The following is a 21,070-nucleotide window of genomic DNA, read 5'->3' as shown; positions in this document are numbered from 1 at the left end:
CAGGAGGAGCCAACTTGTCACAGCCTGATACTACTGAGAATCTGGATATCAGAAGCTGCCCCTTTTCATACATTTTCAAGTAATAACAATCCATTATTTTGAATTTATTGGTGTCCTTCACCTTTATACTAAAAATTGTTTGAAGAGAATTTAAATATACTAACTCAAAGCAAAAAGCCATCCACACATACTTTTAAATATTCATGTTGCATGTCTTCTTTTTGATGTAGTCATTAAATCTACACAGCTGTCAAATGAGTACTACATTTAAAGAAGTCACCTATCACACACTGCACAAGCCATACTATGTAAATCTGCTCTCTTTCAAGTGACATTAAAAGGGCAGCCCCTAGTTGAAGATGTACTGTACATTTCAACCAGTGCAATCATAATGTACAAAAGAGGGAGTATGGGAAGACTGTACGAACAAAAGGGTGGGGTATAAATGACACTAGCTGAAAGGTTTGAGTGTGCATGTGTATATCTACTTTTCCACAGAGTGCTTTCCAATTGAGAACTGAGGAAGGATATTAAATAGTTGAGTGAAAAATATATCTAGGTACAAAGTTAAGCTTACACTAAAACTTTTCTACTTTGCTAAGAAGAATTATCTGTAGCCTTAGTAGTTGCTTCTGTTCTTACCAGTTTTACACTACCTGAACAATGAAGTGAGTGCAGAAGCAGGCCCTCAGTCTTACAAAATTTTTATTTGCTCTTTATTTACAATAAGAAAACCACATAAGACCATATCTGAAGGATCTACAGCATACAAGGTTCTCTCTAGACAAAGAATAAAACTATATTATGTGTAACAAGGCTCTGGCATGCTCAACTGACATGGTTATAAAGCCAGCATAGTTTAAGCTCATCCACAAAATAGCACATTTCCCAAAATTGTGGGAAATGTGATTCAGAACCATTACCTTGTACTACTCTGCGTACTCACCAGTGCATTCAAGAAAATATGGACAAATAACTCTGTGTGTCTTTCACATGTTACTAAACTTTGGGATATCCTCCCGTATAAGAGATCTAGGAAGTAGGACTGGTTAGCTCATTTAGGGCTTGTCTACACTTACCGGGGGGATCGATGAGCGGCAATCAATACATCGGCAGTCGATTTAGTGGGTCTAGTGAAGACCCGTTAAAATCGACCGCAGATTTCTCGATCCAGTGGAGTACAGGAGTCGACGGGAGAGTGGAGTAGGGGGAGCAGGATGGATAAAAATCAATGATTTAACAAATGAATAGGATTTTTTATTTAAAATCAGATTTTTTTTGATAAAATGCTTTTTGAGGGAAAAAAACCTATCTAAAGATAAAGATATATTATAGCTCCAAGATATCTCATCATGGAATAGGAATTATACATTCTAATTCTATAGCAAGGGTAGCCAACCTGAGCCTGAGAAGGAGCTAGAATTTACCAATGTACGTTGCCAAAAGACATAGTAATACATCAGCAGCCCTTTCATCAGCTTCCCCCTGCCAGCCCCCAGCGCCTCCCACCTACTAGTAGCCCCACTGATCAGCACCTCTCCCTCCCTCCTCGCACCTCCCAATCAATGGTTTCGTGGCATACAGGAGGCTCTGGGAGGGAAGGGAAGGAGCAAGGGCATGGCAGGCTCAGAAGGGAGGGTGGGAAGCGTTGGAGTGGAGACAGGGCCAGTGGCAGTGCTAGGGGATTGAGCAGTGAGCACCCCCCGGCACATTGGAAAGTTGGCACCTGTAGCTCCAGCCCCGGAGTCGGTGCCTATACAAGGAGCCGCATATTAACTTCTGAAGAGCTGCGTGGGGCTCTGTTCTATAATATGAGACAATATATTCATGTAATGTTTAAGAAAATTTTTTAAATGAGTTTCAATAGTTCATGGATTAGGGACCCAATCTTATAGGGCTCTAGGGGCTTCTGTATAGATTATTTAGGTAAATCTTTCTATCTACCCAATGAGACTCAATGCTCAGTCTAGAAGATACCATCAGAGATGCTTAGTTTTGTAGTTCTCGGACTGTGGATTTGTGTCTCCAGAGATAACATGCTTGTTAACAACAAAAATGTTTTAAAATAATAAATAATATATAGAGGTAAGAAATAACAGACCTCAACCCTATTGTCCCTCTGCAAATTTGTGTACACAGAGTTAAAGTTTAAAAAAGTTCAATGAATAGAAGATTGTTGGGGCAGAGAAGGAGAAGAAATCTGGAGATAAATGTGAGAAGGGAGGGACAGGGAGGAGAAAGAAAAGTGAAACTGTTTGAGCAGCATATTCCAGAAGTCTTGAGGTCTTTCTGAGTGTAACCTTCATTGATTTGAGATCTACCATACCATTCTCTCACTAGACGGGAAAACCTATAATGGCAGCAGGCTGTAAAAGAGACCCAGTTTGGGAATATTTTAGTGAAGTTCCCCTACCTGTGGGTAAGACAGGCATGCGTGCAAAATGCAAACAATGCAACAAAGAAATGCAAGGTCTGGTTTCCTGAATGAAACAACATCATGAGAAGTGTTCCTTCTCAGCAGGAAGCTGCGTTGAAGATGATAAAAGGAACATGTCTGAACATGCAGGATCTTCAGGTTGGTAAACTTTTTTATTTCATGCTTCTTTCTTAAGGGCTGCCTGTCTTCCTTCTGGCCTATTCTTGAATTTTCATGTTTCAGCAAAAAATATAGTTGTTAGTCTATGGTACTATCATTTAAAGTAGTGATAAAAAAATAAATACTTGAAAGAGGCAGATCTTACTTTTATAATTTCACCTTTAAAATAGTGCTGAGTGTCAGTGAATGTAATGAGTAATACTAAATGAGCAGTAGAGTAATAATAATAAATAACTGCATTGACTTATTTTGTTTAGGAGAATCCATCCTCAACATACAGGATTCTGAAGACTATCCATCTTCAAGATCACAATCATTTTCCTATAGTTTCAGAGTTATCTGCCAATGATAGTGTTTCAGTCACATCATGTATGTCACATAGCCACAGTACATCACCTGTAGCAAAAAGAAAAAAAAATCTCCATCATCCAGAAACAACCATAGATAAGTTTGTGATGAGAACCAGCAGATTACAAAAAGAGGTAATTGACGAAAAAATTGCACCGTTTGTTTATGCAACAATCTCTCCTTTCCGAATGATTGAGAACCCACACTTCATTAACATGGTTCAGTCATTAAGACCAGGATACAGTCCACCCAACAGAGCAGATGTTGCAGGCAAATTGCTAGATAAAGTGTATGAAAGAGAAATTAAGCAGTATGCAAAAGGTATAGAGGGTAAAATTGTTAACCTGAGTCTTGATGGGTGGAGCAATGTGCACAATGATCCTGTTGTATGTACTTATGTGACAACAGAAGAAGGGAATGTCTTCCTTACAGAAACAATTGATACATCAGGAAATGCACACAGCCGAATACTTACAAGAAGTAGCAGTAAAAGCTATAACAAACTGTGAAAAAAAATTCAAATGTCTAGTACGCAGCTTGGTCACAGACAATACTGCAAATGCATCCAAGATGAGAAGAAATTATTTAGAAGAGAGTCCCAAGCTAATAATATATGGTTGCAGTGCTCATTTGATGCAACTCCTAGCCAAAGACTTCAGTGTTCCAGAAATAAAGGCTAATGTTGTTGAAATTGAAAAATACTTCCGTAAAAACCACTTTGCAGCAGCTGCTCTGAAAAAAGTGGGAGGGACCAAGCTAACTCTCCCACAAGACATGCGACGGAACTCAGTAGTGGACTATTTTGAGCACTACATCAAGAACTGGCCTAATCTGATGACAGTTCGTGAACAAAATCGTGAAAAAATAGATGGCACTGTCACAGCCAAAGGTTTCAACATTGGTCTTAAGAGAAATGTTGAACATATGCTGAATACCCTGATGCCTATTTCTGTAGCCTTGAACAAAATGCAGGGAAATAGCTATTTTATTGTGGACGCTGTTGAAATTTGTAAGGAACTGAGTGAGATCTTAAAAAGAGAAATATGCAATGACAGTGTTAAATTACAAGCATTAAAAAAAAACAAGCACTATCTCCAGCTCATTTTCTTGCAGATATTTTCAATACTCGGTATCAGGGTCAAACCTTAACTGCGGAAGAAGAGGAGTTGACTATGACATGGACATGCAGAAATCATCCCTCCATAATAACAATTAGAATAAACTTCAGAGCTAACAGTGAACCATTCAAGAAATATATGTTTGCTGATGATGTTTTAAAGAAAGTCAAACCAGTGAACTGGTGGAAGTCACTTAAGTACTTGGATTCAGAAACTGTTGAAGTGATAATCTCTCCTTTAACAGCAGTAGCGTCTTCTGCCAGTGTAGAAAGAATATTTTCTTCCTTTGGACTAATTCATTCCAAATTGAGAAATTGTTTGGGACCAGAAAAAGCAGGAAGGCTTGTTTTTCTTTTCCAGATTATGAACAAACAGGAAAATGAAGGTGAAAACTACTAAGTTAGCTGCAGAAGCCAATATTTTAAGTTTCTCATGTTGACCAGGCTGACAGTCTATTTAATTTAAAAAAAAATATTTCATTTAACTATTTAAGTTAAAAACAATTTTAACAAAAACAAACCTCATTTTAAAAAACTTGACTGTTTAACTAAATACAAAAATTCATACGCTTGTTTTGTTAAAATATTCTGTTTGCTGTTGAAGAAAAAAATCCAGAATACATAATGTTGTTGTTTTAGTTAAATAAAACAATTTAAATGTCTGTCTGGTAATGTTCTCCTCCTAATACAGCATGGCAAGAAAATCCTCCAAATATTTATGATTAATCTGTTGAATTGGAGATAGTTCACCTCCAAATGACTTCATGAATATCTGTTTCAATTACCTTTGGTAAATGAAATAACCAAACAATCATTCATTTTCTGATATAGCTGTAAAACTAATCTGAAAAATTTTCAAAATAAATCACTTTAAAAATGTATAGTGTGTACCTTCTAAAAATGAAACCTACATCTATATCTTGAGTTGTGAAGAATATGTATTAAGGTTATAACAACCAACAAGAATGCACTTTTATGTAGAAATCCATGATTAAATCGAGTCTTCCTGAATCAAATCCACCCTGATAAATATATCAGAGGGATAAATACCGGAGAGGGAGAGGAATTATTTAAGCTCAGTACCAATCTGGACACAAGAACAAATGGATATAAACCGGTCATTGGGAAGTTTAGACTTGAAATTAGACAAAGGTTTCTAACCATCACAGGAGTGGAAGTTTTGGAATAGCCTTCCAAGGGAAGCAATTGGGGCAAAAGACCTATCTGGCTTTAAGATTAAACTCGATAAGTTTATGGAGGAGATGGTATGATGGGATAATATGATTTTGGCAATTAATTGATCTTTAAATATTCATGGTAAATAGGCCCAATGGCCTGTGATGGGATGTTAGACGGGGTGGGATCTGAAATACTACAGAGAATTCTTTCCCGGGTATCTGGCTGGTGACTCTTGCCTATATGCTCAGGGCTGATCGCCATATTTGGAGTTGGGAAGGAATTTTCCAGTATCTGCCCTGGAGGTTTTTCGCCTTCCTCCGTAGCATGGGGCAAGGGTCACTTGCTGGAGGATTCTCTGCTCCTTGAAGTCTTTAAACCATGCTTTGAGGACTTCAATAGCTCAGACATAGGTGAGAGGTTTTTCGCAGGAGTGGGTGGGTGAGATTCTGTGGCCTGCGTTGTGCAGAAGATCAGACTAGATGATCATAATGGTCCCTTCTGACCTTAATATCTATGAATCTGAGGGGGAGTCGATGGGAGAGCGTCTCCCGTCGAAATCGCTTAGTGTGGACCCCGTGGTAAGTAGATCTAAGCCCTGGTCTACACTGTGAGGTTAGGTCGAATTTAGCTGGGATTAGGTTCGATTTTATAAGCAATGTGTCTACACAACCAACCCCATTCCGTCAACCTAAAGGGCTCTTAAAATCGACTGCTGTACTCCTACCCGGCAAGGGGAGTAGTGCTAAAATCAACCTTGCTGGGTCGAATTTGGGGTAGTGCAGATGCAATTCAACGACATTGGCCTCCAGAAGCCATCTCAGAGTGCTCCAATCTGACCGCTCTGGACAGCACTTTCAACTCCGATGCACTAGCCAAGTACACAGGAAAAGTCCTGGGGAAATGTTAAATTTCATTTCCTGTTTGGTTAGCGTAGCGAACTCATCAGCACAGGTGCCCATGCAGTCCCAGAATCACAAATGAGCTCCAGCATAGACTGAACGGGAGACACTGGATCTGATTGCTGTATGGGGAGAAGAATCTGTGCAGGCTGAACTCCGATTAAAAAGAAGAAATGCTAATATATATGCCAAAAATCGCACAGGGCATGGTCAAGAGAGGCTACAACAGGGACAAACCACAGTGCCGCATAAAAGTTAAGGAGCTCAGGAAAGCCTACCAAAAGACAAAGGAGGCAAACGCTCGCTCCAGGTCAGAGCCCCAGACATGCTGCTTCTATGATCAGCTGCATGGCATTCTGGGGGCATTCTGTCCACTGTCCATGGACACCAGCAAGGGGGTAGTCTCACGCAACATGGAGGAGGATTTTGTGGATGAGGAAGAGGAGGAGGACGAGAAGAAGAATGCACAGCAGGCAAGCGAAGAATCCATTCTCTCCAGCAGCCAGGACCTTTTCATCACGCTGGAGCCAATACCCTCCCAAAGCAGGTTCCCAGATCCTGAAGCCAGAGAAGGAATCTCTGATGAGTGCACATTTGTAACTACACTACAGGGTTTAAAAGCAATTGTGTTTAATGTTTGATTTGCCCTGAAGAATCGAGGTGCATTTGCGGCCAGTACAGCTACTGAAAAGTCTGTTAATGTGTCTGGGGATGGAGCGGGAATCCTCCAGGGACATCTCCATGAAGCTCTCCTGGAGGTACTCTGACCAGCCTCACAAGTAGAGCTACTGAAAGTGGTGCCAAGCTAATGTGAATTAACTTCTGCTGCCCCATGCAGTCCCTTGCTTGTCCTTCCCTGTGCTCACTCCCATCAAAGTTACTATGCTTCTGAGACTTTTCTAAGCTCTACAAAGCAGATGTGGGTGGGGATAGGAAAACACAACTCAGAAAATGGTTGCTTGTGGATGGGAATCTTAGAGTAATCCTGGGAGGACTGTACATTTACTCACAATCCCTCACCATTACTGTCCTGGGAGGTGAAGATCTTTAGCCCTGAGTGGCCTGCCTTCCCCCCTACAGCAATTTAATTTCAAAATGTCAGCTAGTTCTGGGAACTGTGGACTTCTTCAATTTCATCAGTTTTCACTTAGATGGTGGAATCCCACCCTAGCTCTGAAGTCAGAAAGCTTTGGTTCACATAACTCTCCAGTGTTCCAACTCTGCCATGATCCTCGATTCAGCATCCAGTAGAGGAGTAGAGATCAGAAGCTGTATAGACACAAATAGCAACTGCTGAGCAGAACATCTGTAATCTGCTCTCCTTTTCACAGAAAGAGAGCTTGGCTGAATCAGGAAGGTATTCAGGGTTCCACAGCAAGGAGTAGGAATGAGCTTCAGAAATGTTCCTTAATTTATTGAAACTATAAAGACAAGTCATTCCCTTGAAATGGGAGATTTAAGACTTCCACTGGACAGAGGCATGAGAAAAGCCACACGTTTTGTGAATTCTCAGATTCCTGCTTCTCCCATTGACCTGCTGTGCGTCTTTGTGTAAGTCACTACTTCTTATCCGGACTTCAATTTTCTCATCTGAAAAATTGGGATAACTAATCTTACTCCCTTTTTATAAAGCATTATGAGATGTGCAGATGAACAGAGCTATGTAAGTGGTAAGTACATATGTTCACCATTTGGATAGACCATAGTGCTGTGTTTAAGATGTTACTTTACCACTTGTAAAAACAAAAAAGGACCCTGGTTTTCATTAAGTACTTCTCCAGGAAGCACAAATTGGATATTATAATTTCAAAAGTTATTAGGAATGATACAGTCTACAAAAGATGGATTTTAAATCTTCATCTATACAGTATTTTTATTGTATTGTTAGGAAGTTGAGTCACAAATGGAAGGTGAACAAATAGCACAGGGATATGTATCAGTTTGCCTGCATCCAGCTAAACACTATACCGGGATTTAGACTTTAAACAAAATTTAGAACAGACTATGTGCGCGCAGAACAAAAGGTCCTGGGTATGAACAACATGAAACAAAACTGTTTTTAAAAACTCCACTGAGGTCTATTGTCAAGTTGCATGTTCTGTTGCACAGCGTGGTTAGCAATTCATCTAAACACAAGACAGCTGGAATATAATTAAGGACACATTCTGTATTCTATACAATTTTGAAAATGCTTAGGACAATGTCTCAAATGCTACAGAACTTTTTAGTGGAACAGCAACTAGTGTAATCAAATCCCTTACAAGATTGCTTGTAAGCAGAAAACTTACATATAAGATTTACTCTAATACATGATTTGTAAAATCTTTAATCATAACTTCAACTCCCCAAAAGTAACACAGCTAGTATTCTATTAACTAGGTATGTCACACTAGGGTGGAGTGGGGGTGTCTGCCAGACTACTTTGCTTATTAGAAATATGTTTAAAATGTAACCTGTTCAGATCAATAAACTACAATAATAAAACAAAGGAGGAGAAACTATTGCTGAGGCCAGTGTTCCAAACAACTGTGGCAAGCATTCTTGATCAGGAAACAGGACTGAAAGAACACAGAAGAAGGTAAAACAAAAGAGATTTTAATTCTGAATATAATTGCATATAAAGAAACTTTCAAACTTAATTTGAGAATGAAAATACTCTGAAGCGATAAAATGATTAGTTTTTCACAGTCTACTATTACAGTCCCAATACTGACAGCAATTCTGATTTTAAATGCAAGACTCATGATATTTGCTCTTCTTTTCTTAGCTCCCCACCTCCCTGGAGTCATGCGATTACACCAGATTCTGAGTTTTCATTTTAAAAAAACAAAAAAGGTAAGCCTCCTGGTGGCAGAGAAAAAAATTGAAAACATGAACCCCAAAGACTCAATTTATTTTTAATAACATCCCGGGATTTTTGAATGCTTGGGGTTGGCAATACTGTAGTCCAGTCTCAGCACTCCACCTGTAGCCTCCACCCCCTTTCAAACACAAAACAAAGCTTAGAAGACAGCATGATGAGTATTTCACCAAACTTCTAGCTTTGGATTCTAGTTTCTACTAACAACTGCTTTCTCAAAAGTACTATATTTTAGGAATTAACAGTTTGAGACACCCGCTATTTGCATTTGTCAGAATTGCTAAAATTAATAATTACCCTAATTTACAGAGTTTCATCTCAAAGGATTATAAAACTATTTAGTAACTCTATATCAGTCTTCAGCCCCTGAAGTTTAGCTCCACTGGGGTAATATACGTTGGTTTTTTTAACAGCATAACATTATACAAACAATTATTGTCAGGGAATCAAGAATACCATATTCAGTTAATTGCAAGGGGAAGGCAAGTAAAGCAGAATGTAATTAAATAAACTGGAATTTGGGCATAAACTTGGCTTTATGTCTCATCGAGAAGTCAACACCTATAGCACCACAGTGTGTGTGTTTATAGACTTTTCTATGGCATGAACTATCTTCAGACATGCACTTAAGCACATGCTTAGCTTTAACAGAGGTAGTCCCCATAGAAGTCATTTAATTTATCCTGTGAAATTCTGAATTACTATCCATCCCACTTTATGGATTGGAACCAGGAACACAAAATGAAGTAGTTTCCCAAGGTTACACAGGAAAATTGTGGAAGAATGGAACTCGGGTCTCCCGAGTTCTAGCTTAGTGTCTTAACCACTAAGACAGCTGCAGCGGCACAGGAGCTAGCAAACAGAGCTGTAAACAGGGGAGTTTGAGTGGGAGTTCTGTTGGAGGAGAAGGTATTTGTACTTGGTTTTGTGTTTGTAGTATTTGTGTGTGTGTGTAGAGGCTTGTAGGGGCTTTGTGCTGGGAGAGAAGCTGAACCCTGATTAGGGGGCAGGGCTTCTCTGACTAGGGTCCTATAAAGGTAGCGACACAGGAGCCAGCAAACAGAGCTGTAAACAGGAGAGTTTGAGTGGGAATTTGTAAGGGGAGTTTGTATTGTGGTGCTTGTTTGGGGTTTGCTTTTGCTGTGGGGGGTGGTCTTTTGGTGTGGCTTGTGTTTCCCAAATTAACAGGATTTAGGTGGGAGGGCTATGACAGATACGGAGGCAGCTGTGGGAGTGACTCATGTAGTGAAAGTCACAATGAGGATGACTGGATGTGGAAGCTGTGGTATGTACATGATCCTGAAGGGGGGACCTAGTAAAAGTTTTTTCTGCATGAAATGCCGTCTGATAGAGCTGATGGAGGAAAAGATCCGAGGTTTGGAGATGCAGGTGGAAAGTCTGGTTGAGTTTAGGAAGGGGTTTGAGCAGATGATGGAGCAAAGACATGAGGTATCTGAAGGGAAAAGCTCAGACTTACAGATGGAAGCAGAGCTGGGGAATTTTGAGGGGAGACTGGGTGAGGAAAGTGGTCAGTGGAAGTATGTGACTAAAAGAACCAGGCAGAGGAAAAGACAGGCTAGTGAAGGAGAAATAGAGCTTAGGAACAGGTTTGCAGAGTTGGAAAATGAAGAAGGGGCTCAGCAGGTAGTCGCTGAAGGTGGAAGGGCAAGGAAGAAGAGAAGAGAGGCTAGTCCTATAGGAAAAGGGGAAGAGTCAAGGGGCTCCAGGTGCTAAGATACGGGATGTAGACCTGAGGTTGAAAAGGATCCTAAAGGGAGCGGGAAAGAATCCCCTAGTTATCCTTCATGTGGGAACAAATGATACGGCTAGATTCTCGCTGGAAAGTATTAAGGGAGACTATGCTAGGCTGGGGAAGACGCTTAAGGAAATCGAGGCTCAGGTGATCTTTAGTGGGATTCTGCCTGTTCCTAGAGAAGGGCAACAAAGGTGTAACAAGATTATGACTGTCAACAGATGGGTTAGGCAGTGGTGCTATAAGGAGGGCTTTGGGATGTATGGCCACTGGGAGGCATTCATGGACAGAGGACAGTTCTCTCGGGACGGACTTCATCTGAGTAGGGAAGGAAATAGACTTCTAGGATGGAGGCTGGCACAACTGATAAAGAGAGCTTTAAACTAGGAATTTGGGGGAGATGGTTGGGAGATGTCCAGGTAAACTCCACGCCAGGTTTTAGCATTGAGAGGGAAGCAGATGAAGTAAGAAAGGATACAGCCGTGGGTAAGAGAATGAATATAAGGAGCGAGGGCGGTGTGGATACTAGTCTAATAGGTTATACTGGCTGTAGAATGACTGTGTCTAATAGGGTACAAAATGTGAGTGAGGCCAAACAGCAAAAATTAAGATGTTTGTACAGCAATGCGAGGAGCCTAGGTAACAAAATGGAGGAACTAGAGCTACTGGTGCAGGAAGTGAAACTAGATATTATAGGGATAACAGAAACATGGTGGAACAGCAGTCATGACTGGACTACAGGTATTGAAGGGTATGTGCTGTTTAGGAAAGAAAGAAATAAAGGTAAAGGTGGTGGAGTAGCATTGTATATCAATGATGAGGTAGAATGTAAAGAAATAAGAAGCGATGCAATGGATAAGACAGAATCCGTCTGGGCAAAAATTACCTTGGGGAAGATAACTAGTAGAGCCTCTCCTACAATAGTGCTTGGGGTGTGCTATAGACCACCAGAATCTAATTTGGATATGGATAGAGCCCTTTTTAATGTTTTTAATAAAGTAAATACTAATGGAAACTGCGTGATCATGGGAGACTTTAACTTCCCAGATATAGACTGGAGGACCAGTGCTAGTAATAATAACAGGGCTCAGATTTTCCTAGATGTGATAGCTGATGGATTCCTTCATCAAGTAGTTGCTGAACCAACTAGAGGGGATGCCATTTTAGATTTCGTTTTGGTGTGTAGTGAGGACCTCATAGAAGAAATGGTTGTAGGAGATAATCTTGGTTTAAGTGATCATGAGTTAATTCAGTTCAAACTGAATGGAAGGATTAACAAAAATAAATCTGCAACTAGGGTTTTTGATTTCAAAAGGGTTGACTTTCAAAAATTAAGGAAATTAGTTAGGGAAGTGGACTGGACTGAAGAATTTATGGATCTAAAGGTAGAAGAGGCTTGGGATTACTTTAAATCAAAGCTGCAGAAGCTTTCAGAAGTCTGTATCCCAAGAAAGGGGAAAAAATTCATAGGCAGGAGTTGTAGACCAAGCTGGATGAGCAAGCATCTTAGAGAGGTGATTAAGACGAAGCAGAAAGCATACAGGGAGTGGAAGATGGGAGGGATCAGCAAAGAAAGCTACCTTATTGAGGTCAGAGCATGTAGGGATAAAGTGAGACAGGCTAAAAGTCGAGTAGAGTTGGACCTTGCAAAGGGAATTAAAACCAATAGTAAAAGGTTCTATAGCCATATCAATAAGAAGAAAAGTAAGAAGAAGCGGGGCCGCTAAACACTGAGGATGGAGTGGAGGTTAAAGATAATCTAGGCATGGCCCAATATCTAAACAAATACTTTGCCTCAGTCTTTAATAAGGCTAAAGAGAATCTTAGGGATAATGGTAGCATGACAAATGGGAATGAGGATACGGAGGTAGATATTACCATATCTGAGGTAGAAGCGAAACTCAAACAGTTTAATGGGACTAAATCGGGAGGCCCAGATAATCTTCATCCAAGAATATTAAAGGAATTGGCACCTGAAATTGCAAACCTATTAGCAAGAATTCTTAATGAATCTGTAAATCTGTAAATCTAAATGAATCTGGAGTTGTACCATATGATTGGAGAATTGCTAATATAGTTCCTATTTTTAAGAAAGGAAAAAAAAGTGATCCAGGTAACTACAGGCCTGTTAGTTTGACATCTGTAGTATGCAAGGTCCTGGAAAAAATTTTTGAAGGAGAAATTAGTTAAGGACATTGAAGTCAATGGTAAATGGGACAAAATACAACATGGTTTTACAAAAGGTAGATCATGCCAAACCAACCTGATCTCCCTTTTTGAGAAAGTAACAGATTTTTTAGACAAAGGAAACGCAGTGGATCTAATTTACCTAGATTTCAGTAAGGCGTTTGATACCATGCCACATGGGGAATTATTAGTTAAATTGGAAAAGATGGGGATCAATATGAACATCGAAAGGTGGATAAGGAATTGGTTAAAGGGGAGACTACAACGGGTCCTACTGAAAGGTGAACTGTCAGGCTGGAGGGAGGTTACCAGTGGAGTTCCTCAGGGATCAGTTTTGGGACCAATCTTTTTATTACTGACCTCAGCACAAAAAGTGGGAGTGTGCTAATAAAGTTTGCAGATGATACAAAGCTGGGAGGTATTGCCAATTCAGAGAAGGATTGGGATATTATACAGGAGGATCTGGATGACCTTGTAAACTGGAGTAATAGTAATAGGATGAAATTTAATAGTAGGAAGTGTAAGGTTCCTTTAGGGATTAATAACAAGAATTTTATTATAAGCTGGGGACGCATCAATTAGAAGTAACAGAAGAGGAGAAGGACCTTGGAGTATTGGTTGATCATAGGATGACTATGAGCTGCCAATGTGATATGGCTGTGAAAAAAGCTAATGCAGTTTTGGGATGCATCGGGAGAGGTATTTCCAGTAGTGATAAGGAGGTTTTAGTACCATTATACAAGGCACTAGTGAGACCTCACCTGGAATACAGTGTGCAGTTCTGGTCTCCCATGTTTAAAAAGGATGAATTCAAACTGGAACAGGTACAGAGAAAGGCTACTAGGATGATCCAAGGAATGGATCTCCTTATGAAGGGAGACTCAAGGAGCTTGGCTTGTTTAGCCTAACTAAAAGAAGGTTGAGGGGAGATATGATTGCTCTCTATAAATATATCAGAGGGATAAATACCGGAGAGGGAGAGGAATTATTTAAGCTCAGTACCAATGTGGACACAAGAACAAATGGGTATAAACTGGCCACCAGGAAGTTTAGACTTGAAACTAGATGAAGGTTTCTAACCATCAGAGAAGTGAAGTTTTGCAATAGCCTTCCAAGGGAAGCAATGGGGGCAAAAGATCTATCTGGCTTTAAGATTCTATTCGATAAGTTTATGGAGGAGACGGTATGATGGGATAATGTGATTTTGGTAATTATTTGATCTTTAAATATTCAGGGTAAATAGGCCTAATCCCCTGAGATGGGATATTAGATGGATGGGATCTGAGTTACCCGGGAAAGAATTTTTTGTAGTATCTGGCTGGTGAATCTTGCCCATATACTCAGGGTTTAGCTGATCGCCATATTTGGGGTCGGGAAGGAATTTTCCTCCAGGGCAGATTGGAAGAGGCCCTGGAGGTTTTTTGCCTTCCTCTGTAGCATGGGACATGGGTCACTTGAGGGAGGATTCTTTGCTCCTTGAAGTCTTTAAACCACGATTTGAGGACTTCAATAGCTCAGACATAGGTGAGGTTTTTTTGTAGGAGTGGGTGGGTGAGATTCTGTGGCCTGCGTTGTGCAGGAGGTAAGACAGATGATGAGAATGGTCCCTTCTGACCTTAGTATCTATGAATCTAAAACCACAACACTGCACTTCTGCCCTCATCATGCTGGAGCACTAATTTGAATTAACTCACCTCTCAGACCAATTACAGAACAGCTCTAACTGGTATAAGTGATTTCCTGAACAAATGCTCCTAATGCAGAAGAAACAAGGAACCAATGGCGGTAATGGGAATGAGCGGGGAAAATACTCAAAATTCAGAGTACACAAAGATCTATCCCCTCTTGAGGGAAAAAACCCCCCCTGAATTTGTCCTTAAAAAACAAACCAATCCTACACTTTGGTTGTTTGCTACTGTAATGTAGCATGTAAAATATTGAACAGCATAAAGACTGTTTAACTGTTCTCTACAGATAAACAACAGTCTTCGCTGTTTGCAAAGTACCTAAATTTTATAAGCCCCAGAACAATATCCCTTTTTTTTTTTTAAATAAGATGACGCAGTCAATCAATAATTACTCATTCAGGTAAAAATAAAATACTGAACTCTAACCAAAAAGATTTCCCCCCCTCACACTTTCTGCACAATAAACTTTACCTCAATACACAACAGGATTGCTGTATTTAATACTGCTTGATGATTAACAATAGTCAAATGCCAGGTAGTAAGTAGTTGAAATAATTAACATACACACAGTTACTTATTAATTCTCTTGTTCACTTTGAGGGTTGTAATGTCTAAGTCAACTTAAACAGATGGTTACACAGAACCACAGAAATGAAGGGCTGGAAGAGACCTTGAGAAGTCATCTAATCCAACCCACTGTGCTATGGCAGGGCCAAGTAAATCTAGAACATGCCTGACAGGTGTTTCTCCAACTTGTTTTTAAAAGCTTCCAGTGATGGGGACTCCAGGACCTACCTTGGAAGCCTATTCCAGAGATTAACTAGTCTTATAGTTAGAAAGTTTTTTTGTAATAATCTAACCTAAATCTCCCTCTCTGCAGCTTAAGCCCATCATTTCTTGTCCTACCTTCACTGGACATGGAGAACAACTGATCACCATCCTCTTTATAATAGCCCTTAATATATTGGAAGATTTATCAGGTCGCCCCTCAATCTTCTTTTCTCAAGACTAAATATGGCAACTTTTTGTAACTTTTCCTCATAGGTCAGGTTTTCTAACCCTTTTATCATTTTTGTTGCTCTCTTCTGTATTCCTTCCAATTTGTCCACATCTTTCCTAAATTGTGGTGCCCAGAATTGGACACAGTCCTCCAGCTGAGGCCTGATCAGTCCCGAGTTGGGTGGAACAAATATTGCCTGTGTCTTACATACAACACTCCTGTTAATATACCCCAGCTGTCTTTGTAGCTGCATCATACTGATGACTCATATTCAGTCATCCTTTTCAGAAGTACTATCACCTAGACAATTATTCTTCATTTTGTAGTTGTGCATTTGATTTTTCCTTCTTAAGTGAAGTACTTTGCACTTCTCTGTATTGAATTTCATCTTGTTGAATTCAGACCAATTCTCCAATTTGTCAAAGTTATTTTGAATTTTAAACCTGGCCGCCAAAATGCTTGCAAACCCTCCCAGCCTAGTGTCATCTGAATATTTTATAAGAATACTCTCTACTCCATTATCCAACTCACTAATGGAAATATTGACTAATACTAATCCCAGCACTGACCCCTGTGGGACCCCATTAGATATGCCCTCCCAATTTGACAGCAAACCATGCCTAATTACTCTGAGTATGGTCTTTCAACCAGTTGTGCACCCACCTTTTAATAATTTCATCTAGGCCACATTTCCCTAGTTTGCTTATGAGACTGTCATGCAGAACTGTATCAAAAGCCTTATTAAAATCAAGATATCACAACTACTGCTTCTGCACTATCCACTAGGTTGGTAACCCTATCAAAGAAAGAAATTAAATTGGTGTGGCATGATTTTTTCTTTACAAATCCATGCTAACTATTCCTTATAATCCCATTATCCTCCAAGTCCTTACAAACTGACTGTTTAATAATTTGCTCCAGTATCTTTCAGGTATTGAAGTCAGGCCGATAGGTCTATAATTCTCTGGGTCCTTCTCCCTCCCCTTTTTAAAGATAGGTACTATGTTTGCTCTTCTGCCATCTTCAGGGACCTCTACTGTCCTCCAGGAGTTTAAAGATAATTACTAATGGCTCCAAGATTGCTTCAGCTAGTTCCCAAGTACTCTAGGATGAATTTCATCAGGCCTGCTGACTTGAATACATCTGATTTATCTAATTATTCTTTAACCATGATAACAATGTCCCACTAAAATAAGTGATACTTTAGGTCATCTATTTTTCTTATCTGTATTTAAATATATATGCTTAGATCTGTTCTAGCAAAAATACTCCCACAAAATCCAAGCAATGTTTTCAATCGACCACCATACTTATTGCTCTAATTAGTAAGGAACAGTTTGTGATTCAAATAACATCTCTAGTATAGTAGGCTGATGGAATTTTTAATGTCAGAACAAGATTTTATAATTTCATGTTTCTCTGAGATAATATAGCTAAATCAGATGTTTTATTTTCTTAATAAACAGGTGGTACAAAGAGTGGGACATCTTGGATTCTGATATAAACTACTGATTATAAAGAATGATAAAAAGCTACTCCTTCCTTCCATCACACTCTCTTGAAATAGTATTATGCATTAGTATTTCAAACTATTTTACAGGTTCAAAAATCTTAGAATCACATACTGGATATTCAGTAAGAGAAAAAGAATGAAGGCTTTACAGAGGTCCAACCCAGGTCACACAGGCAGGGCTAACCAGAGGCACAAAGGTCTGCTCATGTGGATCCGACTGCAAAGTCTGAGCCTAAATCTGGTGATCCAAAGAGAAAAACCCCTAAACACTGTGTCACAAAGGCTATCAAATTATAGTGCTTACCTGTTGCAGATAAGCAAGTAAATATCAAGGCATGAAATTTTACAAAACTGTAACAAAATGAATACCCACCTATGTTTAGTTTCAAGAGTTATCAAAACAAAATTAGAAAATCTTGCACAAACAAGAGTCTGTAGATTTTCTTACTGAGTTACAAGCTGCACTCCCTTAATTACTACTTTAAGGGTAAATTAAAAGTTATTAAGTACTGGTCAAACAGTAGAGAAAAATAGAGTTACGTGCACGCTATTAATCCTACAAATACTACCAGAACGAATAGAAGGCACTAAAAAAAATAACCCTATGTAGACCTCTGTCAAATCCTTGATTAATATTTACCTGGTAAAAGTACTGGTTCCAGTTTTTTAATCTTGGGCTCTGGGGTTATTTTGTCTTCAACCTGAAACACAATAGCAAGACCACAAAAAAGTAAAATACTTATAAAATTAAAGATGTACATAGATTTTCTGATCTTCTTGGGACCACTTTTTTAGTTTAAAAGTTTTTGAGTACTAAGGTTCAGGTCCCGATTCTGCAGAGATGTACACACGTTTAAAGCTACACACTCCATAGACTTTAATGGAACTACTCATCGTGTGTAAACTTAAGCACATGACTAAATCTAGTCTTTGGGGCTCCAGTAAGAGCCTGTCTAGAGAGGCCCTAAATTGCTGGTCCTGCAATAAGATCTATGCATGTGCCTGCATAGACTCCCAGTGATTTAAATGAGGTTCTACGCAAGTGTAATCATCTATCTATAAGATCAAGGCCTAAATTTGATTATTTTTTAAAGGCATCTTATAAACAATTTTATGTTTAAATTCTAGACCTTAAAAAAAAATACCCAACCTTTATCATTAGTTTAAGAAGATACAGAAAACCTCAATTGACACAATGTAACTCTTTACATTTGCCATAGAGACAAGGATGCCCTTCCCAGAAAAAAACAAAACAAAAAATTTTTCATTGTCATGTCTACTTTACTGAAAAAATGTGAAAAGATATCCAGTTTTCTATATTTGGCCATATGTGTTAATATGACAGAGCATCCAACTTTTTAACTAGTAAACCACACCCCATAAATCTAGATTTAAAAATCATTCCTTGTTTAGTGCACTCCAGAAACTCATACTGAAGTTTAGAACCTTTTCATAATAGTTTTACCTAAACATAGCATTTTCTTGTTTTATTGTCAGTTTTTGATTTCAAGTTAGTGACAATAAGTTTAATGAGTACTGCAGCAGCTTAAATATTTGCATATAAGGAACAAGCACTTATGTTCCAACATTTGACTAGTGCCAAAACAAGGTTGTAGCACGTAATCGCCGTAAAACGGAAAGGAAAGTCATTCCCATATAGCTAAAGTTAGGACAAACCATCCAAACGTCTTAGGTTGACAAACTTTAATTGGATCATGACTGCGTTGTGGTTAGAAAGTTGTTGCTTGCCTGTAGTCGCAATATAAATGATCTCCACAGAGTTTGTGCCTGATTGGGAAGACAGACCTAGACAAAAACCGGCCAATTCCAGGGTTGCTGCTGCCTTCGCTCGCGGGACGCTACCCAAGGAAAGTTTTCCCCGCACAGCCGAGGAGGGGTCTGGCTCACGCGCAGGTGCTATTTAAACACCGCTGAGAGCCATTACCCGGCTGATCAGTGTTGCTAAGGCGAAGGAGGGAAGCCCTTCAGGGGAAGGCACCCCGAGGAGACCCATCCTCGGCCCTGCCCGCAGCTCTAGCGCGCTACGCCGTGGGGGGAAATGGACAGAAAGGGCTGTTACCTGCGGCAGAAGGTAGGACTTGAAGGTGGGTTTGGCTGGCTTGAGCGAAAACATTGCGCCTGCCCCCGGCAGTCCCCGCCGGAGGCTGCTCCCCGGGTGAGGCAAACAGCGGGGTGAGCCCCCAGTCCCGCCCGAGCCAGGCGGGGTCCGAGCCCTCGAGCCCCCCCCGGCCCAGGGCTGCAGGCTCCCGGCGCTCTGGAGTTACGAGGCGGCGGAAGGCAGCACCACTGCGCCCCCGTTCCCAAGGGAGGAGTCAGCCGGCTGGGCAGGTCCGGCCTGGGGCTGCCCCGGCCCCTCATGGAGCCAGCGTCAGCCCCGCTGCTCCCGCCCCTGCGGGCCGGCGTGGGGGCGGGGGCGCGTGAGGGGAGCCTCCCCGCCTTAGCAGCTCCCTGCCCCCGGCAGCAGGAAGCGGCGGCGGCCTTGCTGGGCCCCGGAGGCGGGGGCCTGGGCGGCCATGTTGGAGGCGAGGCTGAGTCTGGACGGCAGCGCGGAGGGGCCAAGCGGCTGCCCCCAGAGGCGTTCCCCTCAGCCGCTTTCCCGAGCCCCTTCCCCTGCTACGTGCGTGTCCCCACCCCCGCGCTGCGGGGGGCCCGGCCGCAGGCCTCGCAGCCCTGTGACAGGGCAGGCGGGGCCGTTGCGGGGGCATCTGCCAAGCAGCAGCCCCGAGGGGGACCGCGATGATCTCCCCGCCTTCCCCGGGGCTTGGCTTTGCACGGCCTCAGTCTTGCCAGCCCCGGGGAAGGGGGGAGCAGCCTCCCTCCCTCGGCTGGCCCCTGCGGCTGTGGCTGCTGCGGTAGCTTTCCATTTGCAAGCCTGATTTTTGCCCCTCCTCCTTGGACAAGGTCCTTTCTGCTTCGGCCCCCACATATAGTGGGGGTTTTGTTCATGCACGCCCGTTCTGAGGTTAACTAGACAAGCTGCTTTTGAGATATCCGGCCCATGCGTCCCCAGAGCTGGCTTCTGGCCTGAGACGACAGGCTTCTGGAGGCTTTCAGGCCTGGTTTCAAAATCTCAGGCCATTGGGTGTGGCTATGGACCTCAAGGCTGCAGCACCACAGCTGTGATAGTGGCATCAAATAGGCTACAGCAAAGGCAGCTTTTGGCACCTGGAATCCCACTGTTGTCAAAAGTTACTTTGTCAGGGATAGCTTACTTTCAAAATTTCAAACAAACAATAAAAGACGTATGTCACACTTGTTTGACTGGGTAAAAGCGTGTGTGTGTGTGTGTGTGTGTGTGTGTGTGTGTGCGCGCGCGCGTATGTAGTATGTGCGTTCGTTCCAGAGGAAAACCTCAGGCTTTTCCATTCCCTGTCGTAGGCAGCTCTGGGTGTACTTGCATCACTTTTGGAAAAACTGTAATGCCCCTTTTCTCTCTTCCTCCCCCCCCCCCCCCCCTTCTCATGCAATCTTACCAGGATCAAAGAGAAATCTGAAACAAGAATAAGGAGTACTTGTGGCACCTTAGAGACTAACAAATTTATTAGAGCATAAGCTTTCGTGAGCTACAGCTCACTTCATCGGATGTATTTGGTGGAAAATACAGAGGGGAGAGTGATATACACACACAGAGAACATGAAACAATGGGTTTATCATACACACTGTAAGGGGCTGGTGATGGCTTATCTTAAGTGATCACCAGCCCCTTACAGTGTGTATGATAAACCCATTGTTTCATGTTCTCTGTGTGTGTGTGTATCACTCTCCCCTCTGTATTTTCCACCAAATGCATCCGATGAAGTGAGCTGTAGCTCACGAAAGCTTATGCTCTAATAAATTTGTTAGTCTAAGGTGCCACAAATACTCCTTTTCTTTTTGCGAATACAGACTAACACGGCTGCTACCCTGAA

General features: G+C 41.3%; 1 protein-coding gene across 3 annotated transcripts in view; it reads right to left on the bottom strand.

Annotated features, from left to right (window-relative positions):
* The window catches only part of MTMR10 (myotubularin related protein 10), a 77,505-nt gene extending 57,760 nt beyond the window's left edge, over positions 1-19,745 (bottom strand). The window contains exons 1-2 of one of the 3 annotated variants that reach the window (XM_038417863.2): positions 19,221-19,745; positions 17,781-17,841 (exon numbers count right to left, since the gene is read on the bottom strand). In XM_038417863.2, the coding sequence (XP_038273791.1) occupies positions 17,781-17,841; positions 19,221-19,274 (115 nt within the window). In that variant the 5' untranslated portion in view covers positions 19,275-19,745. Of the gene's footprint in view, positions 1-17,780; positions 17,842-18,946; positions 18,964-19,220 lie in introns of those variants that run through there. The other 2 variants (XM_038417862.2, XM_043493838.1) reach the window with 2 other exon arrangements.
* Between the last annotated feature and the right edge of the window lie 1,325 nt (positions 19,746-21,070).

Source organism: Dermochelys coriacea, chromosome 10 (genome assembly GCF_009764565.3).
Source record: "Dermochelys coriacea isolate rDerCor1 chromosome 10, rDerCor1.pri.v4, whole genome shotgun sequence".
Lineage (NCBI taxonomy): Eukaryota > Metazoa > Chordata > Testudines > Dermochelyidae > Dermochelys > Dermochelys coriacea.
Note: the sequence above shows the minus strand (reverse complement) of the source record. Positions and strands in the feature narration are given on the sequence as shown.